We start from the raw sequence: 25,140 nt of genomic DNA, 5'->3' as shown, positions 1-25,140 counted from the left end.
CGAAGTTCTGCTGTGTTTTTGTCAACGAAGTGCTCGAATCGGAAAAGCTGAAAGAAGCCGCGGCGGGAGACGCGGTGGGAGGTGGAGCGCCGCGGAGGAACCAGTTTGAAAAGTACGTTGTGAAGGAGGAGAAGAATTTCGAAGAAACCCATGAGAAGGACAGTTGCGGGAGGAAAATCAGGAGTTGCAGGTCGGTTGTTTCCGACAGGTCCAACCATTTTGTTTGTCACGAAAATTTTGTGGTACCCAGGTACTTGATAGAGTGTTAACAACCACTGCTTTAGAATAATTGTTCGTTATTTAAATACAAAACAGTCATTTTCTCAGTAGAGCATATCTAGACTCGTGTTTGTTAATAAAACAACTAACTAAACGTTTCTTTATATTATTTATTCAGTGTTGTATGTGCTGAAGCTGTTACTATTTATTTCAAACTACAATACTATAGTTTTAAAGTGATGAAAAACTAAAAATACTTGTTTTTGAAAATATATTAATTCATACAACAGCAAGTCCTTGCGGAAATTCTGTATGGACAATAGTTTTGTTTATATTTAACAATTATAAGACTCTGTAGCGGAGATATCAAATTTTGACATTTCATAATCGGCTATTAAATGACAGGCAAAAAAAAAGATGGACTTATATATATCTATAAAAAGTTGTCATTGATGTAGACTGTAAGATGTTATTTAATAATTTTTATTATACTAATATCCGTCTTTTAATTTTAATAGAGCTAAGTGTAAGCTATTTATTTTCTAAAAGTAAAACAAAAACAGTCTTTCTAGTTTTACAAAGAAGAACAGTTTTATTCTTTCGTAAAATGTACAGCTGTAGTTTTATTTAATTCATATTAATAATGCACCTAATTTCTTATTTAATGCCTAGACTTACAGTAAGAATTGTATAGGAATATTGTTTCATAATAAACTTTACCAAAATCATTTCATAAACGCCCCTTTGCACAAAATTGGTTATTCCATGTTTTATTCAGGGATCAGTAGGTACCAAATAATGTCTAAATAATTTTTAAATTCTTGAAAAACGCGGTCAAGCCAACTTCACACTCTGAAAACTGTTTGGCTTAATGAAAGCTTTGAAAATTTTCAAATTGATCAAAACCTAGTAGTAGACACATTTTCAAAAAAATATTTCTTTAGCATCAAAGAAATCAGGGGTTGCAGTGCAAGTACAAAATATTGACAGTTACTAAAAAAAGATTATAGCCGTTTTTACACATATTATTAACAAGGTTTAGAAAAAAAATATTTTTAATTTTTTTGTTTTTACTCAAACTCATTAAATAAAAACAATTAAAAAAAAACCCAATTGTTTCTAAGGGGCCCCACTCAAAAAACAAAACCCCAATATTTTTTAGCTTTTAGACAAAAGACCTTTCTCTAGAATTAAAAAGAAAGTTTTTAATTAGCTATTAAGGTAAGGAAAATAATTAAAGCCAAAGTTTGGACATTTAAATAAATTTATTCAAGCTAACTTCACACTCATTACAAAAACACTATTTTAAACCATAACAAAATGAGCTATAGTAAAACAGTAGTAAATAGTAATTATAAAGTTTATAGTGTTTTGTACACTATTACTTTGAAAACTTTTATTTATTGTGTTTTAAAAGTATATATTGTAGCAAAAAGTATATTGCAGGCTTGATTAATGCTTTTCAGATTGCCAATTCATGCTATAGTTTTAAAGCAAAAAAGGGGCAAATCTGTTTGCAAAACTAGAAAATCAATCAAAATTGTATATATGATTAGATAAAACTTATCTTAGTCTAAATATAAACAAACTGAAGTTTAATATTAAAAACGTAAGTCTACTGTACTTTTTACCTATATAAAATAACAATCAATTTTTACCATAAAAGTTTTTATATACTTTCACTGCAACTCAACAGAAACTTACTGGAAAAATTTTAGATAGAACTATAGCTTTTCAAGTAAAAACAACAATTTTACAAAACTACTTAAGTAATTAGATTACTTTAAAAAACCAATCAACAAAATCAATTAATGTAAAATAGTAATAAATGCAAAAATAACAAACATTATAAATTACAAAACAAAACTAAATGTTAACACAAACAAAGACACTTTTAAGTAAGTAAAATAACCAAGGAAACTTTTAAACAAATTAACCAAAGACACTTTTAAACAAATAAGGAAGCCTTATAGTCAAACTCTTTCTGCTTACACAGTTCTGGTTTATTTAAAAATATTGAGATTGCTTCTAAATTGTAATTTAAAATGTTTCTTTTTTACGTCAATTACTATTTTACATTAATTGATTTTGTTGATTGGTTTTTTTACAGCAATCTAATTACTTAAGTAGTTTTCTAAAGTTATTGTTTATATTTAAAAAAGCTATTGTTCATTTTTAAATTTCTGCAGTAAGTTTCTGATGAGTTGCAGTGAAATTATATTAAAACTTTAAAGGTAAAACATAGATTGTTTTTTTATAAAGGTAAAAACTGAAGTTTGTTAGTTAAAACATCACTCATTTTTTTTGCAAAATAATTCCTTGTAAAAACTTCATAAAAACACTTTTTTAGCTGTTAATTTTACATTTAAAAAAATACATTTTTTAGGGTGTTTACGGGGTTGCTGCACACTCAGTCTATCTACTTAGGATAACTGAAGTTAGTTTAGGTTAAAAAACCCAAGTCTATTTAAAACTTATATATGAAAAAACTAAGCTAGTTTGGGTATTTTTCCAAAATAATATAATGGCTTTTTTTATTTTAATTTTATTATAATATTTTATATTGTTATTTTACTGACTCCTTTTCTTGTTATTATGGTTTTTAAGATAAATTTATTTTTATTTATTCAGCTTTTGGCTTACACTACTTCCTCAAAATTTCCCATAAATTCATGCTAGCTTTTTGACTGACTTTTTTGCTTCAAGAAGTGGCAACTTTGTGTGTATAGAAAAGTTGACAAATTGTTATGTAGTTTTATTTTAGTTTTATTTATTTAAATTAGGTAACTTGCAAGTGAGGCTTTTTGAGCTATTTAAGCTTTATAATCACCTTTGACGTATTGAAAGTATAGGAAAACAAATTTAAAATTTAGTAAATTAAAAAGTTTAATTATTTAACAAGATATCTTACTTTCAAGAACTGAATTCTATACCAAATATGGAAAGTAGTAAAAAAAAGAGTCAAGACATGTTAGTATTCTTGTCTAGGTTAATCACGTCTAAGTTTAATGTCAAGTTTTCTAGTTTTTGTCTTGTAAATAAAAGACTGCTTTTTGACAACCTGTCTTTTTAAAGAACAAAAAATCTGAATTTTTTAAAAATTAATAGTTTCATTTTTGTGTGTAACTTTTGATTGAATATTCTAGTTACAAAACAGTTGCTTGTCATGTCAGATCACTGTGTAGTGAAAGGGGAGCAGAGCTACATAAACAACAAAAGTCTTTGTTTTAATGTGTTTGCAGTTTCAACATAACTAAAATTTAAACTTAAGTAACAACTGCCTCTGATAATTAATAATTATTAATTTGATTTACTTGAATATATAACTAATCTTATGTAATTTTTGTAAATGTTTACTACTTGTTATGATAAGTTTTTTGTAAATGTTAAATTTAAAATTCTTGAAAGGTGTATTTAAAACATTTTTTTGCTTAAAATCAGTAAAAATTCATCAGGTTGTTTTTATTTATTTGAAATTTAGTGATTTGAGTTTTTTTAACCAAAAAATCAATGTACTGACTTTTGGAGTATAAAATTTTTGAAATATTCTATTCAAAATTTATGCTATTGTAAAGACTTAAAATTAAAGGTAAATACTTTTGAAATAAAACCATATGTAGCTGTATTTCTTTAAACTCAAAGTTTTGTAAGCAGTAATCAAGTATTCTGATTGAAACTTAAATATGAAAAAAACTTTAACTCATTCAGATTTAGATATTATAGATTTTTTCTTATGCTTTTATAAACCTGTTTGATTTTCAACAAATCCTAAAATTATAATATGAATAAGAAACTTGTTTAAAAAGCTCAAGATTGACTTAACCCTATTTATTTATTTTTTTAGTTTTAATTAAAAAGCTAATCAAATGGTACTAAGTCAAACTCCTTTTTATGGTTTTTTATGTTTACACAACTTAAATTGACTTACTATTTTTAATTTTATGGTAATTAAATTTATAAATGATTTAAGTTTTCACTTTTTAGCTATCATTGTTTTAGTTAAATAAATTAAACTATTCGTAAAACTATCTAATTTGCTATAGACTAGAGATAAAGCTTAACTCAAATTTGAATTTTGACTAGTGATGTACCGGACTCACTATCCGGGTCCGGGTCCGGCCGGATATTGCCATTTTTGTCTGATATCCGGATCCGGCCGGACTCTAATTTGAAAAAAAAGTCCGGATCCGGTTCCGGCCGGATTCTAATTTGAAAAAAAAAGTCCGGGTCCGGTTCCGGCCGGATTCTAATTTGAAAAAAAAGTCCGGATCCGGGTCCGGCCGGATCCTAACAGAGATCCGGCCGGACCCGGATCTAGTTAGTAAAAAAGAGCATATTGAAAAACATTTTTTTAAAAACAAACCCTGTGTTAATTAATAAGAGTCATTTTTGCCACTTAAAATTAAACACCTACCCCGATTGGCTCATTTTGTACACGTGACTAATTTACACTTGTTTACATTTAAACTATGAAATAAACATTTTAGAAATGCAACTCTTTACAAATGTTGTAAAATTGAAAACTTTGGAATGAATACTTGCATTATTTGTTGTTTAAAGTTGAGCTCAGTCAATATTTAGAGTTAATACGGTTGAATGTACGAGCCAATGAGAATCATATGACGAAATGTTTCAAACTATATACTGATGCAACAAAACATCAGAACATGACAGGCAGTTTATATGAAAGCAGTTAGTTAGTTTGGTGAGCAGCTTGAAGCAACAAAATATCTTGAACTTTTTGTGAATGCTTATTGTGAGTAGTGTTTTGTTTTAAAAGTGAATATTTCAACTGGTGTTTAATTGTTTAAATATTTAAGCCAGGTTTATAGTTTAATAGTTTATGAAAAATTTTAATTTTTCTTGTTTACTAAAAGTTTTATTTAATTTTTAGTATATTGTTTTAAGTCTTTTGAAATAAATTTAAATAGTTTCCAGTTTTTAAAGTGTTACCAAAGTAATTAATAATTTTTTATATGCTAGTATTTCTTGTAGTGTTTTATGTAAAAGATTATTCAGTCAAAACTGTCGTGTCTGATTATAGAAAGTAGTCTCAGTTTGAATTTAGTATTTGTTAGATATTAATTATATACGGTAGGATTTAATTATAATGGGTACTACTAAAAAATTAAGTGTACCACAATCAGTCCACAACTTTACTACCAAATTGTCAACCTTTGCTAGCTGTTATCTGATTATTAGATTAAAGTAATTTTAAAAACCTCATTCTGACTCAGGCTTGTTTATACTCACTCTAGCTAGTTTTATTGACTTAAACAGTGGCAACCCTGCTAGTTTGAAAATTTTTGGGAATTTTAGAAAATCTTGGACTGCCTGGATCAAGCTAGTTTAGTTTTTTGTAAAAACTCAGGCTAGTTTTCTTTTAGATTTTGAATGAGTTTGAGCTGATCCAGTTTTCAATATTTTGTAATTTTCTAGTGTATTTTGTTCATGAACTTGATTTCAGATTTTTAATTGTAAATAACACCTGAATTTTTAAACCTTGTGGCTAGCTGTTCTACTTATTATTAGATTAAAGTTATTTTTTTTTAGTTTTTAAAAACCTCATTGTGACTTAGGCTAGTTTATACTAATGATGTACCGTACTCACTATCCGGGTCCGGGTCCGGCCGGATATTGCCATTTTTGTCTGATATCCGGATCCGGCCGGACTCTAATTTGAAAAAAAAGTCCGGATTCGGTTCCGGCCGGATTCTAATTTGAAAAAAAAAGTCCGGATCCGGTTCCGGCCGGATTCTAATTTGAAAAAAAAGTCCGGATCCGGTTCCGGCCGGATTCTGATTTGAAAAAAAAGTCCGGATCCGGGTCCGGCCGGACCCGAAATTGTGGGTCCGGTACATCACTAATTTTGACTGACAATTAAGACGTATCACATGTTTTTATATCTAAAATTATTGTATTTATCATAAATTGTATACCTGTTGTTTAAAATGTTTACTCATGAAAAGTGCGAATAATAAAATTTTGTTTATTATTTGCAATGATAAGATAGGTAAGATAAATATTTAACAATCTTCAAGATATTTAAAAATTAATTAAAACTATAAAAATTGAAAGCTTCAATATAGACACGTTTAAGTATTTTACTACCTGAAAGTTAGATACTAAAATGGATTAGATAGAAAATATAAGATCCAGTGTTAAAGTTATGTTTATGCGCTATGCTATGCATTATAAAAGGATTTAAAAAAAGTTTCTTGGATGCACTCCTTAATTAAAAAAACCTTAAAATTAACAAAAATATTCTCCTTGAACATTTTTAAAAATTGTTTTAAAGTGCATAGAATGTGTTTTTGTGATGATTGCTACATGTAAAAAAATTCTGACCAAAAACTTGAAGGTTTAATTTTAAGTTTCTATACAATTTACAAAAGGGTTGTTTTCAGAAAAATTTATTTCACCTTATTTGACAGTTTTTCAAATTGTTTAAAAGTTTTTACAGAGTGTTTTTGTGATATTTAATTTTTTTTTCCTGCAGGAAATTCATGCCATATTTGTAAGCACCCTATATGTATATACTAGTACTAAACTAGATTGAGAAATAAAAAAAAAACAAACACCAATTGTAATAAATCCAATAAAAACTTAGTACTGTATACTCTGAATATAGTAGTTGTACTTTTAGAGTTTATAACTCAAGTTTGGTGAACTAAATTTAAGTTCATTATATTACATAATAAATTCAAAAGTATTACTATGCATTAGAAACCAAAGGCTCACTGGGTTGAATCATTAGAGCAATGATACACCTAAAAAGGTTAAAAACTTATTATGAAATTATTAATACAATTTTTATTGAAATGAATGTTTGTTTACAAACGATTTGTTGTAAATGTAGTGTTTTATCTTACTTAAGTATTTGAAAATACATCGAATTAAGGGGTTTTTCAATAAGTAAATAGTACTTGTAAACTTTCAGCATTCCATAACAAAAATACGCAACTGTTAGAAACTAATTTTGTTTTGAAGAAATTATACCTTATAAACTTAAAATACCAAAGACTTTTTTATATAACTACAGATTCTCACAGTATATTTTTTTACAAAATTTTACTTTTAAATAATATTTATTTAGTCACTACAACGTTTTAATTTTTTTCTAGTTTTAAAATTGAATAACCATTATATCTATCAGTCCTACAACATATTGTTAGAAAATTTTCTACACAGAAGTTTACTAGAGGTTTATTTTACCAAACATTTAAATTCAACTTAATCTCAACCTTTTTCACTGAAAAACAACTTTTAGAACCTATTTACTATATTGTTTATTGGACTATAAAAATAATGAAAAATAAATCAAGCTCTCAAAAAGTTTTGTTTAAGAATAAAAAACCTTTCGATTTTCATTTTTCACCAAGTTTTTAAAACAATTAAAAGGTATTAAACAGAGACAAATTTGGACTAACATATTTGCTGAGGGTTAAAATAAGTCTTAGGGAAAAAAATTGTCTAAGTTTATTAAAATTACTATTCAATTAAAAAGTTTTGTTTTTATTTCAAGTAGTTGAAGTTTTCAACAACAAAAAAATTAAAGACTAGATAACACATAGACAATGTCTAACTTAGTAGTTTTTGTGTTTATTTATTTTTGTTGTTAAGAAAGGTTCCCCAATATGGGCTATATCCTTCCTTTCTGTTAAATTTAACAAACACTGGCTTTAAGTTGTAAGTAAGGGCTTTAAGGTGTAATTGAATAGTGAAAAGGAGATAATTATATAGGGCGTTTCTTTTTATAGCTCTGCTATCAAAAAATTATAAATATGTGTAGTGGAAACCCTGTTCTTAAGTTATATAATATGGTCTAAGTGAAGAGAATAACTACTAAATAACTTAACAATCTTTTACAGAAAAATCTGAAGTTAGTCAACATTAAAGCAAATTAAATTAACTTTAAAGATGAATTTTAATATTTAAAACGTAGTCATAGCTAAAAAACTTGATTGTTGGCTTCCTACTTGTTTGATTTTTTTAACAATTTTTTATTTTTTTAAGATTAAGTTTAAAAGAGTAATAATTGGTTTATATTTTTTAAACAACTTAAAAAATAAGTTTATTTCTATTTGGTAATAATTTTGTTTGAAACTTTTCATAGTTTTGACCAGCACTATTTCTATATATAATTTTTATAAAATACTTTTGATAATAATAGTTGTACTAAACATTTTATTGTATCTATTATTATGACTGATAACTGAAAGGTTTGTACACTAGGTCCTTGGACTAAATAATTATTTACTTAAACAAACAGTAAAATAACTATTTTAATTATGTATTTTAAAATACCTGAAAATATTAGTTTTTGTAAGCTACAGCTTGTCTAATAAAATTGTTAATGGTAGTAAAAATGTTAGTATTATATAGTTAAAATTACATAATATTTAAAACTACAGTGGAAAAAGTTATTTTATAGTTTATCTAAGGAAAAAAATTGTTTAGTTCTGTTTAAAGATGTCAAGTATAAACCTCTATTTTTTAAAATCTTAAGTTGACTGAATTTACAAACCTACTATTTTTGATTTTTAATTTCTTAATAAAAAAAGTCTTCTACCAACTTTTACAAGTCAAAGTGAAAACTTATACTTCAAAATGCTATCAATCCTGACTTTTAACCTTTTTAAAATAAGTTCTGTTGTTTAAATACTAAGGTAGAAGTATAATGCAACTAATAATAAAAACTAGTTTTATTTTAAGTTTAATCAAATATTTTAATTCTTTGTAAGACTCAAGATTAGCTTTCGGTTTATATTTTCTTGTTTCAGTAGTATAAGTTACAAATGAATCTAAACCAGGAAAGTCTTAATAAAACTTTTGAAGGCTTGAAAAATTTAAAAAGTTTCAAAAGTTTGGTAAACCAATGCAAAGACACATTTAGATACACCCTTGTTGATTTGTCAAATGGAAACAAAGACTTTGAAGTTATAAACCGCTGCTTGCAACAGACTGTCGGTGACAGCATAAAAATTGCAAAAATTTATAGAGTACAAAACATCAAAAACAAAGAAAAACAACCAAACAATACCAACAAAAGAATATACTTTCATGGTACATGTCATTCAGCGGTGTTGGGAGTTCTAAAGTCCGGCTTCATGTCTTCTAGTAATGGATTATTAGGTGAAGGCTTTTATCAAGCTGGAAACTTCAGTGAAGCCATGCTCTACAGCTTGAGAAAAATGGAAAAGAATCTGCCTGCTGAATATGATGAGGATAATTCTAACAACTATTTGTACGTGTTTTTCAACAAAACATTAGATAAGGTCAATATTCAAGATATCATAGTAACAAAAAGTGAAATTTCAAGAGGAAGCTACCAAAGACAGAACTGCAATTTGTCTTTTGAAAAGTACTATGTTAAAGAAGCTACCAAGCAAACTTTCGAAAATGATAGTTATGGACATGAAATAAGGAGCTCAATAAGCGATGACTCTGATAAGAGTTGCTATTACGTCAGTCATCATGAGTCCATAGTTCCAGTATATCTTGTTCAGTTTTTTTTGTCTTCTCCAATTCAGCATTGATATCCATTTGTTATACTCCAGTTTTCTGTGGTCATGTTTACATGGAGCTTTCTTATGCCCTTGGCCAAAGTTTTTGTTCAAGTTTTACCCTCTAGGAGATTAATCCCACAGACTCAGTTAATTTGCTAGCTTGTTTGCTGCAAAATATGATTTTAAGCTTAACGAAGTAATGCCTATTTGGTATTTTGAATTTTACCTTATTATGGCTTCTGAACTTGTTGACTAAATGCATATAAGTTCTACACATCAACTGCTTTTCATTAAGAATGTGATAAGTGAATACAATTTTTGCATCACATTTTTTGTTTTACTGTTAACAATCAGATGTATTAAAAATTTATGATTTATTTGCATTATTTTTTATCAAGTACTTTTTTTTGCAATTATGTTTTTACAAATTTAATTATGTTTATGTATTTTGAATTAAAGCTTCTGTTGATAAAATTTTTGCTTTGTTATAATTTAAGTACAGATGTTTTTTAAACTAGTTAGAAAAAAAAATCTTTCAATTAGTTTTTCTATTATATAACTTTTTTGTTTTTTTCTACTGTTTTCTAAGGGCTTTTTTTATATCAATTACTTTCGAAAAAATTGAATCAGTGAAAATTCACTGACAACACAAAATTTAAAATAGAAAACTAGAGCATTTATTTTAGAATAAAAAAAAGTTTATACTTTAATATATTTTTCCATTGCTTCAAAATATTTTTAAAGTTTCAGTAGTGATTCAGTTTCAGGAAATAATATTTTGTTCGAAATGAGTTAGTACTTAATACTAAAGTTTCTTTTTCTATTTTTTATTGTAGAGCTTGAAAAAAGCTTTTGCTAATTATTACATTGTGTTTTTAGGTTTTTTTAATCCTTGCTTGGTTAATTAAACCCTGTATTTAAGAGCAATGGTTTACCTAAATATAAGTTTAATAGGCATACATGGATTGAGCTAAGCTTCTATTTTAAATTTACTTTTTTCAGCATAATTTATTTAAATGACCAAAGTTCAGGCAGCTATTGTACAATATAGTTAGTTTAACTTGCTTAGTACTTGATTATTTCTTCTTAAAACTTTAAGTCAGTATTTTTTACTAAAAGTTTTAATACTTAGTTTGTTTCATATTAAAGCTGTAATTTGTTACATAAAGATTTTAGTTTCAATTTGAAAAAATGTTATATTTTTAAGCTACTCTTTACTAAAACTATCTTCAAATCTATATCTCAAGTTAATACTGAAAACGTTGTCTTGCAGAGTTTATAAAAGGTCAACACATTTTTTTACTTGTTTGCAAACTTCTGTGTGGTTTAAGTAGTTGAAAACAAATTTTCTATAGCTTTTTATTCTTAATTATAAATTTTTAAATAGCTTTTAATGCTTACAAAATTTGTGTGTAATTTTTATTTATTGTAGACTAAAGATAGTTGAAATTATTGAAAATTAAAATAATGTATGTTTTTGATTTAATTAAATCGTTAAACAGTATTAACTGTGAAAAATTTTTGTCGAGAGGCCATTGCATCCATCATTATCAATTTATTACCTTTATATTTAATTTTACCTCCAAAAGGTAAAAAAAATGTTAAAAAAAAAAGTTGTGTATAAACAATACAGCTTCATTTTCAATTATAAGCTAGTAAGACTTTATACACTTATAAAAGTGTATCAATCTACATTAAATTGATAGCAAAGTATAGCAATTAAAGCTATAAGGTAGTAATACAAGTTTTACTAATTATTATTGTTTTAAATTTAATTAATAAAATATACTGCAAAACTCTGTTTAAGCTATATTATAAAATACTAAGCAAAAGCTTGCACGTATACAGTTACTTTTTACAAACAGAAAATTAATTTACGTTAATACAAGAACATTTTTGTTTTAAGCAATTTTTTAAACCTTTTAATGGAATTCTTGATTCAGTCCTTATTTAAATCAAAAATATTTGATCAGCTTATTTTGATCAGCTAATCAAAAAAAAAATTTCAACAACATTTGTATTCTGTTGGTGTTGTTTTAACAATCCTATATCTTTTTGGTATATCTCTCTATATAAAGACTGTGTATATATAAAACTTGTTAGGCTTTTAAAATTTACAAGTCTATTTGTACACAGAATAAATTATGTAACACATAACTTATCTTATAAATAAGGAAATAGAAAAAACTTCAGCATAGTTGTTACATCAATGATTAGTTTTGACCTTATCAAACAAGAAAATCATGAATATCATGTCATAAGTAAATAAAAAATAGATAAAAAAAACTGTTATAAGTCCAAATACTCTAATTCTGAAACTAATCCTAAAAATTATTTTCATGCATAAACTGTTTTGTTGTTTAAAAGTAGTAAAATGAGTTTTCAGTTTTGATATTTTGAAGTTTACTTTACTTCTAAACTTTAGCAAACTTTTTGGAAAACAAGGTTACATGGCTATTCCTATTAAGACAATAAATATCATACAATTCAAATTTTAATAAAAATTTCAAGTGGTCCTTTCTTATAAAGTAGATAGGAACTTTATAAGTAAATACTTACCAAAATTTACAACTGATAGAGATTTTGAAAATAAAAAAAGTTTTGAAAGCAATAACGAACCAACTCAGACTTGGCAGATTTTAAATTGCCAGATTTAAGAAAAGCCTTTTAACAAGGTTTTAAAACCATTTAAAACAGTTTGTGTATTTTCTTAACATTTCAGGTTTAATATGGAGCATTGAAGTTGCCATATGCCACAAAAGTTCGACCTTACATTCAAACTGCGAGATTGTAAAAATTTTTACAACAACTTCAACCACCTCATATCAAATACGAAGTTTGTAATAAAAAATGTTGCATGTGAACATATAAAGTAAGTTATTTATAAATATTTTTGACTAAGATTTTTAATCTTAACTTTCTTATTTAAAGTAACTAGTCTTTATTTAAAGTAAATAAACTTTATTTTTTATAAACAGTCTACATTTAAGAAAGTTTAATTGGTAGAAATTTATACGAAAGTTTCAAATAACTACTTTAACTTAAGTATTTAATGAACTGATAAGTTACCATAACTATAATAAAAAGTGAGAGATGTAAACATTATACAGCCCCTTTAGTTTTTTTTTTGGTGTCTATAAGATTTTTTCCAATATGTTTGTTATAGAACTAATGAGTTTGTAAATCTTCAAATACAGATATTCTATTCTTGACAATAATAATGTAGCACTTAACATAGATAAATATATTTAAAAGAATATTATTACAGAAATGAACAAAGTTGTAAACGATTTTACCTTTTTTAAGTAAGGTAACTAGTTTATATTTGTTATATTAAAAGAATTTATGAATTTAATAAAGTTTCTACAAGAATTCTTATTGGTAATACCTAGGTTAGCAATAAGATAGCTTTGAATACTTCTAAAAAACTAAATATACTGTGAAAGAAGTATTGCTGTTAACAAAATAGTCAAAATTTATAGAATTTTGAAGATGAAGATTTATTTTTGACAATAATAAGTTTTGACTTTAGGACAAACGTTTGTCCAAATTACTTATAACACAAACTTAAAATTTGATAAATTATTTAAAGTCATGTTACAAATATCATGAAACAAATGAAAATGATTGTGCTATATTATTCATGTAGTTTGTTTAATTTGTAAAAACTAGACAAAATCTGTACAAACTTTCCAAAGTCACACAATCCAATGTTTCTGTGTTTTTCTAAGCTTTCATCTAAAGCACGTGACCCCTTGGAACAGTAAAGGGGCCACAGGAGACGATGCTGTCATAGTTTGAAATTTAGGTTACATTTTCTAGAGCTGATGATCATTAGCAAAAACATAAAGGTTTTGAGCGTTTATAAGGTAGTTTAAAAACTTATATTAGATGTTATGGAAAAATTTAGAAAACTTAGAGGCCCATAACCTGTAAAAGGCTGGGCTAAAAGGCCATAAATTAAAACTTAGACTAGATATTCTGGAGTTGATGATGAAGAGCAAAAATAGTATGTTTTAAATGTTTTTAATGGTTTTTTTTCATAAATTTTGTTGGGGGGCATAATTTTTTTAACGGTCTTTTTAAAAAAGTTTTGGAAACCCTGATCTAAAGAAATAATAAATTTAATCAATATAAAAGTTATTTAAACACAAGTTTATTTGAAGAAGCTACTTATAAAAACTAATTGAGGGCAACACACGGTTATAAAATGTTTATGTAAATATTTTTCTGACTAACTCATTTATTGATCAGCTCAATTTGTTTTTTTAGTAACTTATTAACAATTTTTAAACTATACACTTTAATACAAGATTTTCAAAAAAATATATATGCATATTTGTTAGTGTTTGTTACTAATGTAATTTATATGAGTGTATTGTAACAGAGAACAAAAAAGGTTGAAAATTTCAATAAATTACAAATGCTTTAGGATTTAGAACAAATCTAATGTTTGGAGGAAAAAACGTTGATGAAAATTCAATGATGTTTATGAAAGAAAAATTAATTTGTAATTACCAAATAAACTCTTCAGTTAAGATAGGTGTCACATCGGCTTTTATAAATCATCGAAATCGTTGTTTTTGTAAAATCTTCTAACAAAGATGAGTACACTATCACTTTGCTGCATTAATTTAGGTATATTTATAATTTGTTTGCAGTATTTTTCTTTTAACAAATTCGTAAGCACAGTTCACAGTAGACCAATAATTTTATACCATTTTATATTTTTGTTTTCTATAGTTGTTTTTGTGTTTAAAATTCTCTTGATTGACTAATTTAACTCAGGTTTAAGTTGTATATTCTAAAAGGTAATATTTTATAAACACAGAATTTAATATTTTAGTGAATTTAACCTAAATTTGACTTTCTTAAGCGTTCTAAACAATAAAAAACTGAATAAGTACTTTATAAAATATATTTACCATAAAATATTAATTTTTTACTACATAATATTGTACCTTTGTTAATTTACTACAAAATTTACTGATTGCTAAAACTTTATCAAGTTCTTGGAAACTACAGTAGCAGTTTGTAAAATAGTATAAAAAAGTATTAATTTAAAAAGTTTTGTTTAATTATTTAAAAAATTGGTTTAATTATTTTAATATTTAAAGCATGTAATTTTTTTATAAGTTTTTAATTATTGTGTTTGGATAAATACCAAAAATAAATTAGTGTAACTAAAATTTATTTTAAGTTTTAATAGCAGTGCTATAAACTGTAATCTATAGAAAATAAATTTGAAAGACCAACATAAACCAACATTGCCTATCAACAAGCTCATTTTCAGCCTTACAGGGTCAAGACCCTCGTTGCCATGACGCAGATATACGAGGAGGGGGCGTCCAGTTTGTACCGTGGTTGATGCCCGCATTCTTACAGAAGAACTCCTCTGTGGCCCTGATGTTTGGATAAAATAATTACTTTGAACGTAGACTGGTCATCAATTATGGTGTGGCTGGTAGCCAAGCAACCGTAGTGTCAGGAATTCTGGCGGGGACCTGCAAGGCCTTCCTGACCCCTTTTGTAAGGGTCCAGACCCTGCTTCAACACCCCAAGTACTTAAAATCCTTCTCGAACACACAGAACGCCTTCAGAAAAATATCAGGTGTCAAGGAGTTGTACACATCTTGCACAATCTTTCAACTGCCCTCTTCTATTCTATGAAGGAACCTGTTAAAGAGCTTGTAAAGCTCCAGGAACAGGAGAACAAATTAATTTCAGCTTGCTCTGATTTCATCAACGTTTCAGCCATAGAGGGTTTCATCAGTACCATATTCTTCCCAGTAAACGTTGTGAAAACAAGAATGCAGTCTCAGATTGGGGAAGTTACTTGTCGCTCACAAGGATTTTGGTTTTTAATGTGAGGGACCGATCTATGAGGATGGTGTACCGTGGCGTTCATTTGAACCTTATAAGGTCCATGGTCTCATGGGGAATAATATACACAATGTATGAGGTTTACTTTAACACCTATTTGAGTAGATTTAGAAAATAAATATCTTTAACTTAATGTTTATTTGTTGGTGCAAAGTTTTATTTGATGTTTACAAATTTGCTGCTCACTTATGACAGTTTAAGTGTTTTAAAAATTCACTTTTTAAATTCTATTATAATACATTTTCTACTCATTTATAAATTACTTCTTTTTGAAATTATAAAGCTGTTTATTAGTTATAATATTGCATTTAAGGTAGTATAAAATTGTACCTTTGTAAGGTTTGATTTTTTTTGTGTCTTGTATTTTTAGATAATATTAAAAATAGATACTTATAAAATACATTAAGTTTACATATTACAAAACAAATAACAAAAAAAAAAAATTTTAATGTTTTTATGATCTTTTGTTTTAATTATATTTATTATATTAAGGTGACTTTGTTTTAGTTTTTATTCTATTAGGAAAATATATTTCAATGTCAATTTATGAGAATGCTATAAATGACAATACTTCAAAATAAGTTGTTAAAATTTTATATTCAAGTTTTAAGCATTTGTTTAAAGTTATCTATAAAAAACATGCCTGTTAATTTTAATGCAAAATTTTTGTGTAAGAGATTCTTAAATCCATTAGATTTTAACAAATATTTAAGTTTTTTTTTAATGTAGCTAATTATAATAATTAAATCAAAACAAAGTTTGTTAATTTTTAAATTTTTAGTTGCAATAACATTTTAAACTTTTAGATTATAGCAAATAAAAGACATTGAAGTTTTATTTTAATTGTTTTGATAGAAAGTGTTTAAGAGTTATAAAATTTTTCAGACGTTTATTTTATGACAGTTTGTTTTGATGTTGATTATAGAGTTTTAATGAATAATCATCTATTCTGTCCTTTATTTTTTTTATATCTCAATCTAAAACAAGTAGTAAATGTATCTTTTTTATTTGCACAAAAACTCAGTAAGAGTTTATAAATTTAGTAATTTTTATTACCTTAATAGTGAGAATTAAGTAGGGTTTCAGTTGTCAAGTATTTAAAAAATCTGAAAAATTTAATATCATTTAAGTAGCTAAATATCAATTACTTTTCTATCTGAAGTAGGGGCGGGCAACGTTCGGCCCGTGGGCCGGATCTGATCCGCAGAGTGAAAATGACCGGCCCCATACGGTTTTTTAAACTTTAATGGGATCCGCGAGCGAAGTGACAGGCCCGCAAAGGGTCAATATTACAAAATAACTATAAAACTTTGTACAAAACAAAACTGTAAGAATTTGACTTAAAAAACATGCTAAAAAACTTCTTTATAAATTAATGCGTACTTATAATACACCATTTTGTCCCAATATTTTGTATTGTTTTAACTTAGTTGGAATATCTTTTTGTCAAATTACCCCAAACAAAGTGCGTTTTCAAGTAAGATATTTTACATACGTACCTTTGTCAATTACAATGTCAATTCTATTTATAGAAATTATTTAAACGTCTGACATGTCTCAATCTACATCTTAAGTTGTCATATATGAGAAAGTTTTGTGAATTAGAAGGGTTCAGAAAAGTGATTAACTGTATCCATAAAATTAGACTCCGGCCGGATCCGAAACTTTTATTTAAATTAGAATCCGACCGGATCCGGATCTCGACTTAAAATTAGTATTCAGTCAGACTCGGATCTAAAAATTCATTATTCGGCTGGATCCGGTAAATCACTAATTCAAAATGCTTCGGCCCGCAAAAGATTAAAATTTTCCGTATCCGGCCCGTTGATTGAAAAACGTTGCCCACCCCTAATCTAAAGTTTAAACTAATAAAAGATGTTTAAATAAAAAGTATAACAAGTAAAGAATAGTGAAGCATACTTTTAGAATTAAACAAGCATCTTATGCAATTTATGAATTTTACTCATAGTTTTAATTTTTACCATTCACTATAATGCTATAAAGTTCGTTTATTCAACCTAATGTATAACTTAAAAGAGTTTTTATTTTACTTATAGTTTTTTATAAGCATAAAAACCTTCCAGTTTTTTTTTTAAAGAGTTGTATAATATTAATAACAAACTTTTATAAATTTTAGATTTTCTTGTGCAATTATGTTATTTTTAAAAACTACTGAGTACTAAAGTTAGCTATAGCAAGATAAATCATTTCAAACTTGCTTAAAATAAAATATTCAATTTAAAGCCTTATTTACCAGGAGTCTACAACAGAACACAGTTACAAACTACCGAAGACCACCAAATATCAGACTTGGTAAAAACCACTGTGTTTAGTATTGAGAATCCCCAGCATTAAAATTTTAACAGAAAAGTTTTAATAAATTTTATTATCTTGGATATTTAAACACTGAACACATTGCTTTTTACCAAGTCTACAATTAAGTTTGAAAATAACTTTTTTGCAATACTTTTTAAATAGTTGTTTTTAAACTAGTAAAATATGTGCTCTTAACTTAATGTATACTAAACTGAACTTATCTTTATTAATAATTTTATTACAACATTAATTTTATTGAAATTTTTAATCAAAATTTTAGTATAGTTTTGAAATCAAGCCAGTGGAAACTTTTAATGAGAAATTTGTCCGAATAATTACGAAATGTTGTCAACTGCTGTTTTTATGGTTTTCTAGATTGTTTGCATACACATACAACGTTACAGTCATTCAAAAATTAATACTTTTTTGGAAGTAATAAATCTTTGCAGCGAGCTAATGTAAATGTGGCTTAAAACTTGACTAACAGAAAGAACTAGTAAACGTTCGGGTATTTTAAACTGGTTTGAATTCAAAAAATTATGTTTCATATTCTCCATTTTTAATCTACTTTATAATTTTGAATAAAAAAGCCGATGCATTAGAAGACTAGTAAACTAGAAGATTTATTTTTTACAAAAAAAGCTATTGTATTAACTTTTCAAACATAATATTCAAAATAAGTGATATTTTTTTTAAAGGCATTCTAAAAATTATATAACTTTTTCGTTACACATTCATTTTAAAAAGATAACCTGTTTTTAAAATTAAGTGTTTTACATAATCAAGTAGGCTTAATATAACCATAAAGACTTGCACAAATATACATACTTTGAGTTTAATACCTTATATTTGGTCTTAAAATAGCTACATTAATTAGTTACATTACCAAATTTTAGCTTAAATCGTTAAAGTTAACCGATTAGATTGAAAATTTACTTATAATTAGATTAAGAACTATGGTTTTGATTTATCAAGTTGCAGTAACTTTGCTTTGACTTTTCGTTAGTGATTAAAACTTTTATTTTTGTTATATAATTACGAATATTAAAATTTATTAGATGTTAAAAATATCTGCCAATTAAAATTTAAACAAAACAAGCTTATTGAAGTAATTCAAAACCAAAATTTAAAGTACTAAAATTATTAAAAACTAACGTCGTTTTTCTATTGGTTTAACTATTAAAAAAAAATATCAAAAGTTTATTTTGCAAATTAATTTTTACTCCAAAACCTCGTCAGTATTTTTTGCATTAAGATTTTTTTTAAAAATATTGTTATTCAGATTAAAAAGATATTTGTTTTTTATATTTAATTATAAACACAGTTGTACTTGTAGTTGTACAGATACAGAGTATAATAATGCAGATAGAATTACTAAACTGATATTTGAATAGTTAACCAATTAAAGATTGTTTTTTAAAATTTCTTTATTTATATGAAAATTAATTCTGATATTAACTTTTAAAAAATAAATTTCAGTTTAAGTAAATTCAAATAACAATAGTAGTTAATTGAAAGAAAAAATTACAGTAATGTCGCATAGACCTTAAACTTCATACTATTTTAAATGCTTATTTTGAAGTATGAAGTTTTAGTTTGTTCATTTTAATTTGTTTATAAAGTACTATGACTTATGAGTTATTCTAGTATTTATGATTGTCGAAGTTTATTAAACTTTGTGTAAAATTAATAACCAATTAGTTGCATTCAAGAAAAACAATAAAAAGATAAACTTATTTTAATACTATTTCTTGAGTCATAGAACTATAAATGCTTTGTTTCTATGTAAATTTTCAACATTAAAATAATAAATTAATAACTTTATGAAAAAATAGTATGATAACAAAAGTCCATTTGTATTTTTAAAACCATAAATGTCAATATTTGAGTATTGCGTAACTCTAGTGTCTGCAAATACTGTGCTGGTAACAACTGTTTCTTAAACTAAAGTCTTCAAGTGTCTACTCTTGACTAATAAAGATAAAAAAAAAAGTTTGAAACAGCCTATTTTATGTAATTCGATTTTTAATGGATCTGCTTGATAAGGAGTTAGAAGAAATTTCCAAAAATAAATCAAAAAACTGCTCTTTCGACAACTACATCTAAGACTCAAGAACTCTAGAATCTTGATTTAGTGACCTTTATACAAATACAACTCTTAAACTTTATGATTCGTAACTAGACTCACCATGCTAAAATAATTAACTTTAACTTTTTGTTAATAATTTTTTACTAAAATTGGAAGAATAACGAGCATTAAATTTAACCAAAAATAAAACTTTTGAATGAACAGCTACAATTAAGATAATTTAAATTCTGGCTACTATGATTGTGGTCAAATATTTTAGTTGGTTATATAAATATAAAATACAGGCTTACAGGAAACAATTTGTTATTAAATTCTTTTTATTTGTTAAAAAAAATATTTCAAATAATGAAACGTTGTTAAAAAAAAAACTGTGTTTTTTATTTGAATTAATAAAGTAAACAAATTCTTTTATATTTTAAAGACATACTTTTCTATTCAAAATATTAAAATAAGAAACAGTTACTTTTTTTTATCCAAGTATTGTAGTTGGTAATAGTAGTGGTTTTGCTTAAGAGTTCTATTGTATACAGCTGTTTTTTTGTCCCTGGTAGTGAGTATATATTCTCAAAGCATAAAATGTCTATTTTGGCTTTTATGTACAATACTTGATTTTACCATCACAAACTTCTCTTTCAAGCTGTGTTTTGGGTTTAAGGTATGTTAATTCAAATTTTAATAAATTGTTGCAAAAAGTTCATTACTTAAGATTTATTAATCAGAAAGATATATATTTCAAGCATGTGAACTCAGTTCATAGTAGATTAAGTTGCAAAAACATTTTACAAGTTATTGAGTACAAGTTATTAATACTATATAAAGGTGAAATAAAAAACTGAAAACATTTATGAAGTAAAAATAATTTGATTTAATTACCATGTGTAATGTCATGAGAAGCTGTTATATAAGTTGATTGAAGTTATAAATGAAATAATTTTTTTCTCATCCCTTAACTGATCTTCACCAGCTTGAGAAAGCAGTTAAGCCCACATGCTAAATAGTTTACTCAGTTATTACATAGTTAAAAGTTATTTTAATTTTAAATATATTATTATTACTTAAAGCATTTTATAAGTGTTATTTCTGAGTAAGTGTAAAACAAAATATCTATTTACATAGAATAGACTAAAAACTGAAGATATGTCTAAGTTGTGGCCATTTAATCAAATTATACTTTTGTAAACCTTACTACTTTTCAATTTGTACACTTGAAAATAACAACCTGTGTAAGAAATATAAACACAATTTTTTTAATAACATTTCAAATATCACGCACACATTCACCACAGACAACCAGAATGCAGATTTTCATCAAGACCCTGACTGGGAAGACCATCACTTTGGAGGTCGAACCCTCTGACGCCATTGATGTTGTCAAGCAAAAGATTCAGGACAAAGAAGGTAGGTATGTATTTTTTATATTGAAAAAAATATAATTTTTATAGTTAAGTGTTGATGTATGATTAAATATGTTTTTGACTTAACTATATATTTACAATCTGACAATCTTAAAATTAACTTACGACATATTAGTTATTATTTTTAAATGTTTAATATTAGTTAATAAATAACCATCAAAAACTAATTAAAATTTTAATTATTAATGCTACATTTTTATATTGATTATTTACGTTGTGTAGTAATATAAACAATTTTTCTTTTATATTTATTCCTATTGTTATTTATTCAATATATTTTTTATGTTCTTATACTTTCTACGTTAAATTTTAACATGTATCATCTTATTGTTAATTATATTTTTTGTCATTATCCATATTTACCATTCAAACTCAATTGAAAGTTCCAATGTTTTTGATCAAAAACTGGCTATAAAATAAAATCTTTTAGAAAGATCATAAACTTAAAGCAGTCAGTTTTTACACAGTAAACAATTTCACATAGTCTTTTGAGTTGTAAGAGTTTTTACAATAAGTATTTGACAGAAACCCACATTTTGTAATTTTTATTAATTACTAACTAAAATCTAACATTTTGTTTCATTAGTTAAGAATCAATTTTAGAAAGTTTTTTTTACAATCTGTTATAATTAAATAAAGTCTAAATTTAATTTTTCTACTAAAAAATGCTCATAAACATCAAAGGTTATGTAATTTGCGGTAAAAGTTCAAAAAATAAAATGATTAAGTAAACAAAATCAAGCCTTCAAATTTTAATAGTTAAAAAATTATAGATGAAAATGTTTTGTTTTACATTTATATCAATTTGAAATTAATTTTTTAAATATTATGTCTTGAATAAAATTGATTTGGTAGTTTAAACCCACCAATTTAGCTTTTGTTTAATGTTTCACTATGTTTCTTTTAAATTTATAATTGAATATCTAGAGTAGCTTTTCTAAACATTCTTACTCTTGTAAAAGGAAACAAGGGTTAACTTATTACTTTTTACATTTACATTTTTGTAGAACTTAATAATAAATTTATTTTAGTTCATTTACATAAATCAGGGTTGCCAAAAACCTGGATAAAAAATGTAGAGTTTGACAATTTAGACTTCATAAACTTTGATACATTTAAAATGTCAAATTATGAACAAAAATTACTAAAGAATCTGGAAATAATTTAATTTGAATTAAATTTAAAATAATTTTAATTTAAATTAAATTAAAGATAATTTTTTGTGGTATGATTAACCTTTTTATTATTAAAAAATATCATATTTAAAATAACTTTACAGTTTCTTAACAATGTTGTTATACTACTTGGGACAGTTATGTTAATTAAGTACTAAAATGTGCCAAAAAACTTTTGCTTACAAATTTTTTGAGTGTTTTTCTAAAAAACTTATGCCACCTTTCTAAATGTTGTGTTCAAATTTTTTTTAGCCTTTCAAGTAATAGGGTAAAACAAGCCTTTTGAATAAGTTAAATTAAATAAGAAAATTAAAAAGTATTTTAGTCTAAATACTTGATTCAGATAAAGTAATATGTATTGAAAATGTGTCTAAACATTAGTAAATCTTAAGGTAATTATTTGTAACAAACAAATAAAAGCCTATATGAGTTTAAAACATTCAAAATTTTCATTTTTGTCCACTACTGTTTATGAAAGCATATTTTTAATACATAAAGAGTGTAATTGTGAGCTTGTCCAGTTATTTTTCTAAAAGTCTATTTTAAAGTCTGTTTAATAAAAGTAAAAATTTAGATTTAGTAAACTCTGAAATTAAGTTGGTTTCTTGTTGAAACTAAAAATATTAGTATAATAGCATACCACCCTATACCTAACTATAAAGTGAATATTTAGATTAAATATTTTATTCTAAAAATTAAAAAAAAAATTACAGTTCAATTTGAGTAATGTACTAAACGAACCCTCTTATTTTATTATCTGGTTGTTATTTTTCTCTAAGGTTTTATACAAACTTTTTTAAAACAAACTTGAAGCATTTTATTGGAAAAAAAAAAGTAAAAAGAATAATAAGTTTTAGTATAAATTATATAAATAAATATTATACTATTGTTTCTAAAGGTTTTTGTTTGTAGTTTACTTATGTTATAGTAAACAAACTTTATTTTTTTTTAAATGTAATGAAGTAGTATTTGCTTATAAAGTGAGATACATCGCTAGTTTTTTTGTTCAATTGGTATGTAATATTGTAAATAAGTTATTTATTAACAAAAGTAAAATTTGTTTTATTTTGTTAGTGAACAACTTTTTCCGCTTGTAATACATCAAACACTACCAGTTTTAAATAAGTTAACTAAAGTTACAAAATGTAGTTACTATAATTAGTAAGGTTTAAAAAAAAGTTGAGAAACTATTTATTTTAACAAAACTGCACAAATGATGATTTCACATATAATATGAAATCAAAATCAGCATGAATACAACAGCCCTTTTGCGTTCTGATGTGCAGTATAATAAATAAAAAGTATTTATAATTATGTAAATAGTCACTAAATTCCTTAAAATCTCACAGGAATTCCCCCAGACCAGCAACGTCTCATTTTCGCCGGCAAGCAGCTTGAAGATGGCAGGACCCTGTCAGACTACAACATCCAGAAGGAGTCCACCCTTCATTTGGTGCTGAGACTGAGGGGAGGTGTCATTGAGCCATCTCTGAGGATTTTGGCACAAAAATACAACTGCGACAAAATGATCTGCCGCAAGTGAGTATCTGTTTTGTTTTTCTTTGTTTATTTTGTAACTTGTTTATCTAATAGTTCATTGGTAATTTTGCAGTGTATTTTGTATAAATATTTTATTAATATGTTTTTTTTTCAATGTTTGTTAGCATTAGTAAACATATAACAAAAGAATTCATTATCAATATTTGAAACTCTAGCATTGCAATAAATTTGATTGCTTTGTTTTGAGAATCAAGTCTATTTGAAATAAAAAATAGCTTAATTTTGTAGAAAGCATTGTAATTTTACACTGTTTGAAATAATGAATGAGTTATTTAAATATTTTTAAAAAAGCCACAAATGATGATTTCTGATTAATATGAAATCAAAATCAGCATGAATACAACAGCCCTTTTGCGTTCTGATGTGGCCAAGCTAAATATTGAAACCTTCATTTTTTATGTGTTATTTTATTTAAACCTCAATATTTTCGCAGGTGTTACGCCAGGCTCCACCCCCGTGCCACCAACTGCAGAAAGAAGAAATGTGGCAGGACCAACCACCTCCGCCCAAAGAAGAAACTCAAATAAATTTTTTGTTTTCTCTTTTGTGCTTGCAATAAAATGTAGACAATAAAATTCTAGAGCTTCGAATGTCTTGCTTTAATTTTATATATAAGTTTGTATTGTTAGCTTAAAACAAGTTTTAACTTGACATATAGTTTAAATATTATGAATTATAACGATAGCTATAGTTTATCCCATTAGTAATTGCATTTTATAATATTTTTATTTTTCAAAAAATTTGTTTAGTTTTTACATCTAAATGCAACTTAAATGTTGAAAAGTTTAAGTACTTAAAAACTTAAATACCCTTAAAAATTTAATATCATAAAAAATGCACACTGTTACCTTAATCTATACAATTCGTAGTTGGAATTTAAATTTTTTTTTACATAATGTAGAATTTTGATTGAAACGTAACCTAAAGATAAAAAAATTTGTAAGTAATAAAATTTTTTCACTAAACCACACTTA

The 25,140-nt window shown here is 25.8% G+C and overlaps 1 protein-coding gene across 1 annotated transcript; it reads left to right on the top strand.

Moving 5' to 3' along the window:
- Positions 1 to 20,651: 20,651 nt before the first annotated feature.
- Positions 20,652 to 24,756, top strand: LOC145837897 (ubiquitin-ribosomal protein eL40 fusion protein-like). Its single transcript, XM_082945383.1, has 4 exons — positions 20,652 to 20,671; positions 21,303 to 21,414; positions 23,956 to 24,145; positions 24,600 to 24,756. Exons 2-4 carry the CDS (start codon positions 21,312 to 21,314, stop codon positions 24,691 to 24,693), a joined length of 387 nt encoding a protein of 128 aa, XP_082801509.1. The 5' UTR covers positions 20,652 to 20,671; positions 21,303 to 21,311; the 3' UTR covers positions 24,694 to 24,756.
- Positions 24,757 to 25,140: the final 384 nt, after the last annotated feature.

Source organism: Thalia democratica, chromosome 6 (assembly GCF_965202585.1).
Source record: "Thalia democratica chromosome 6, ktThaDemo2.hap1.1, whole genome shotgun sequence".
In the NCBI taxonomy this organism is placed as follows: Eukaryota; Metazoa; Chordata; class Thaliacea; order Salpida; family Salpidae; genus Thalia; species Thalia democratica.
This window is presented reverse-complemented; position numbering and strand designations above follow the sequence as displayed.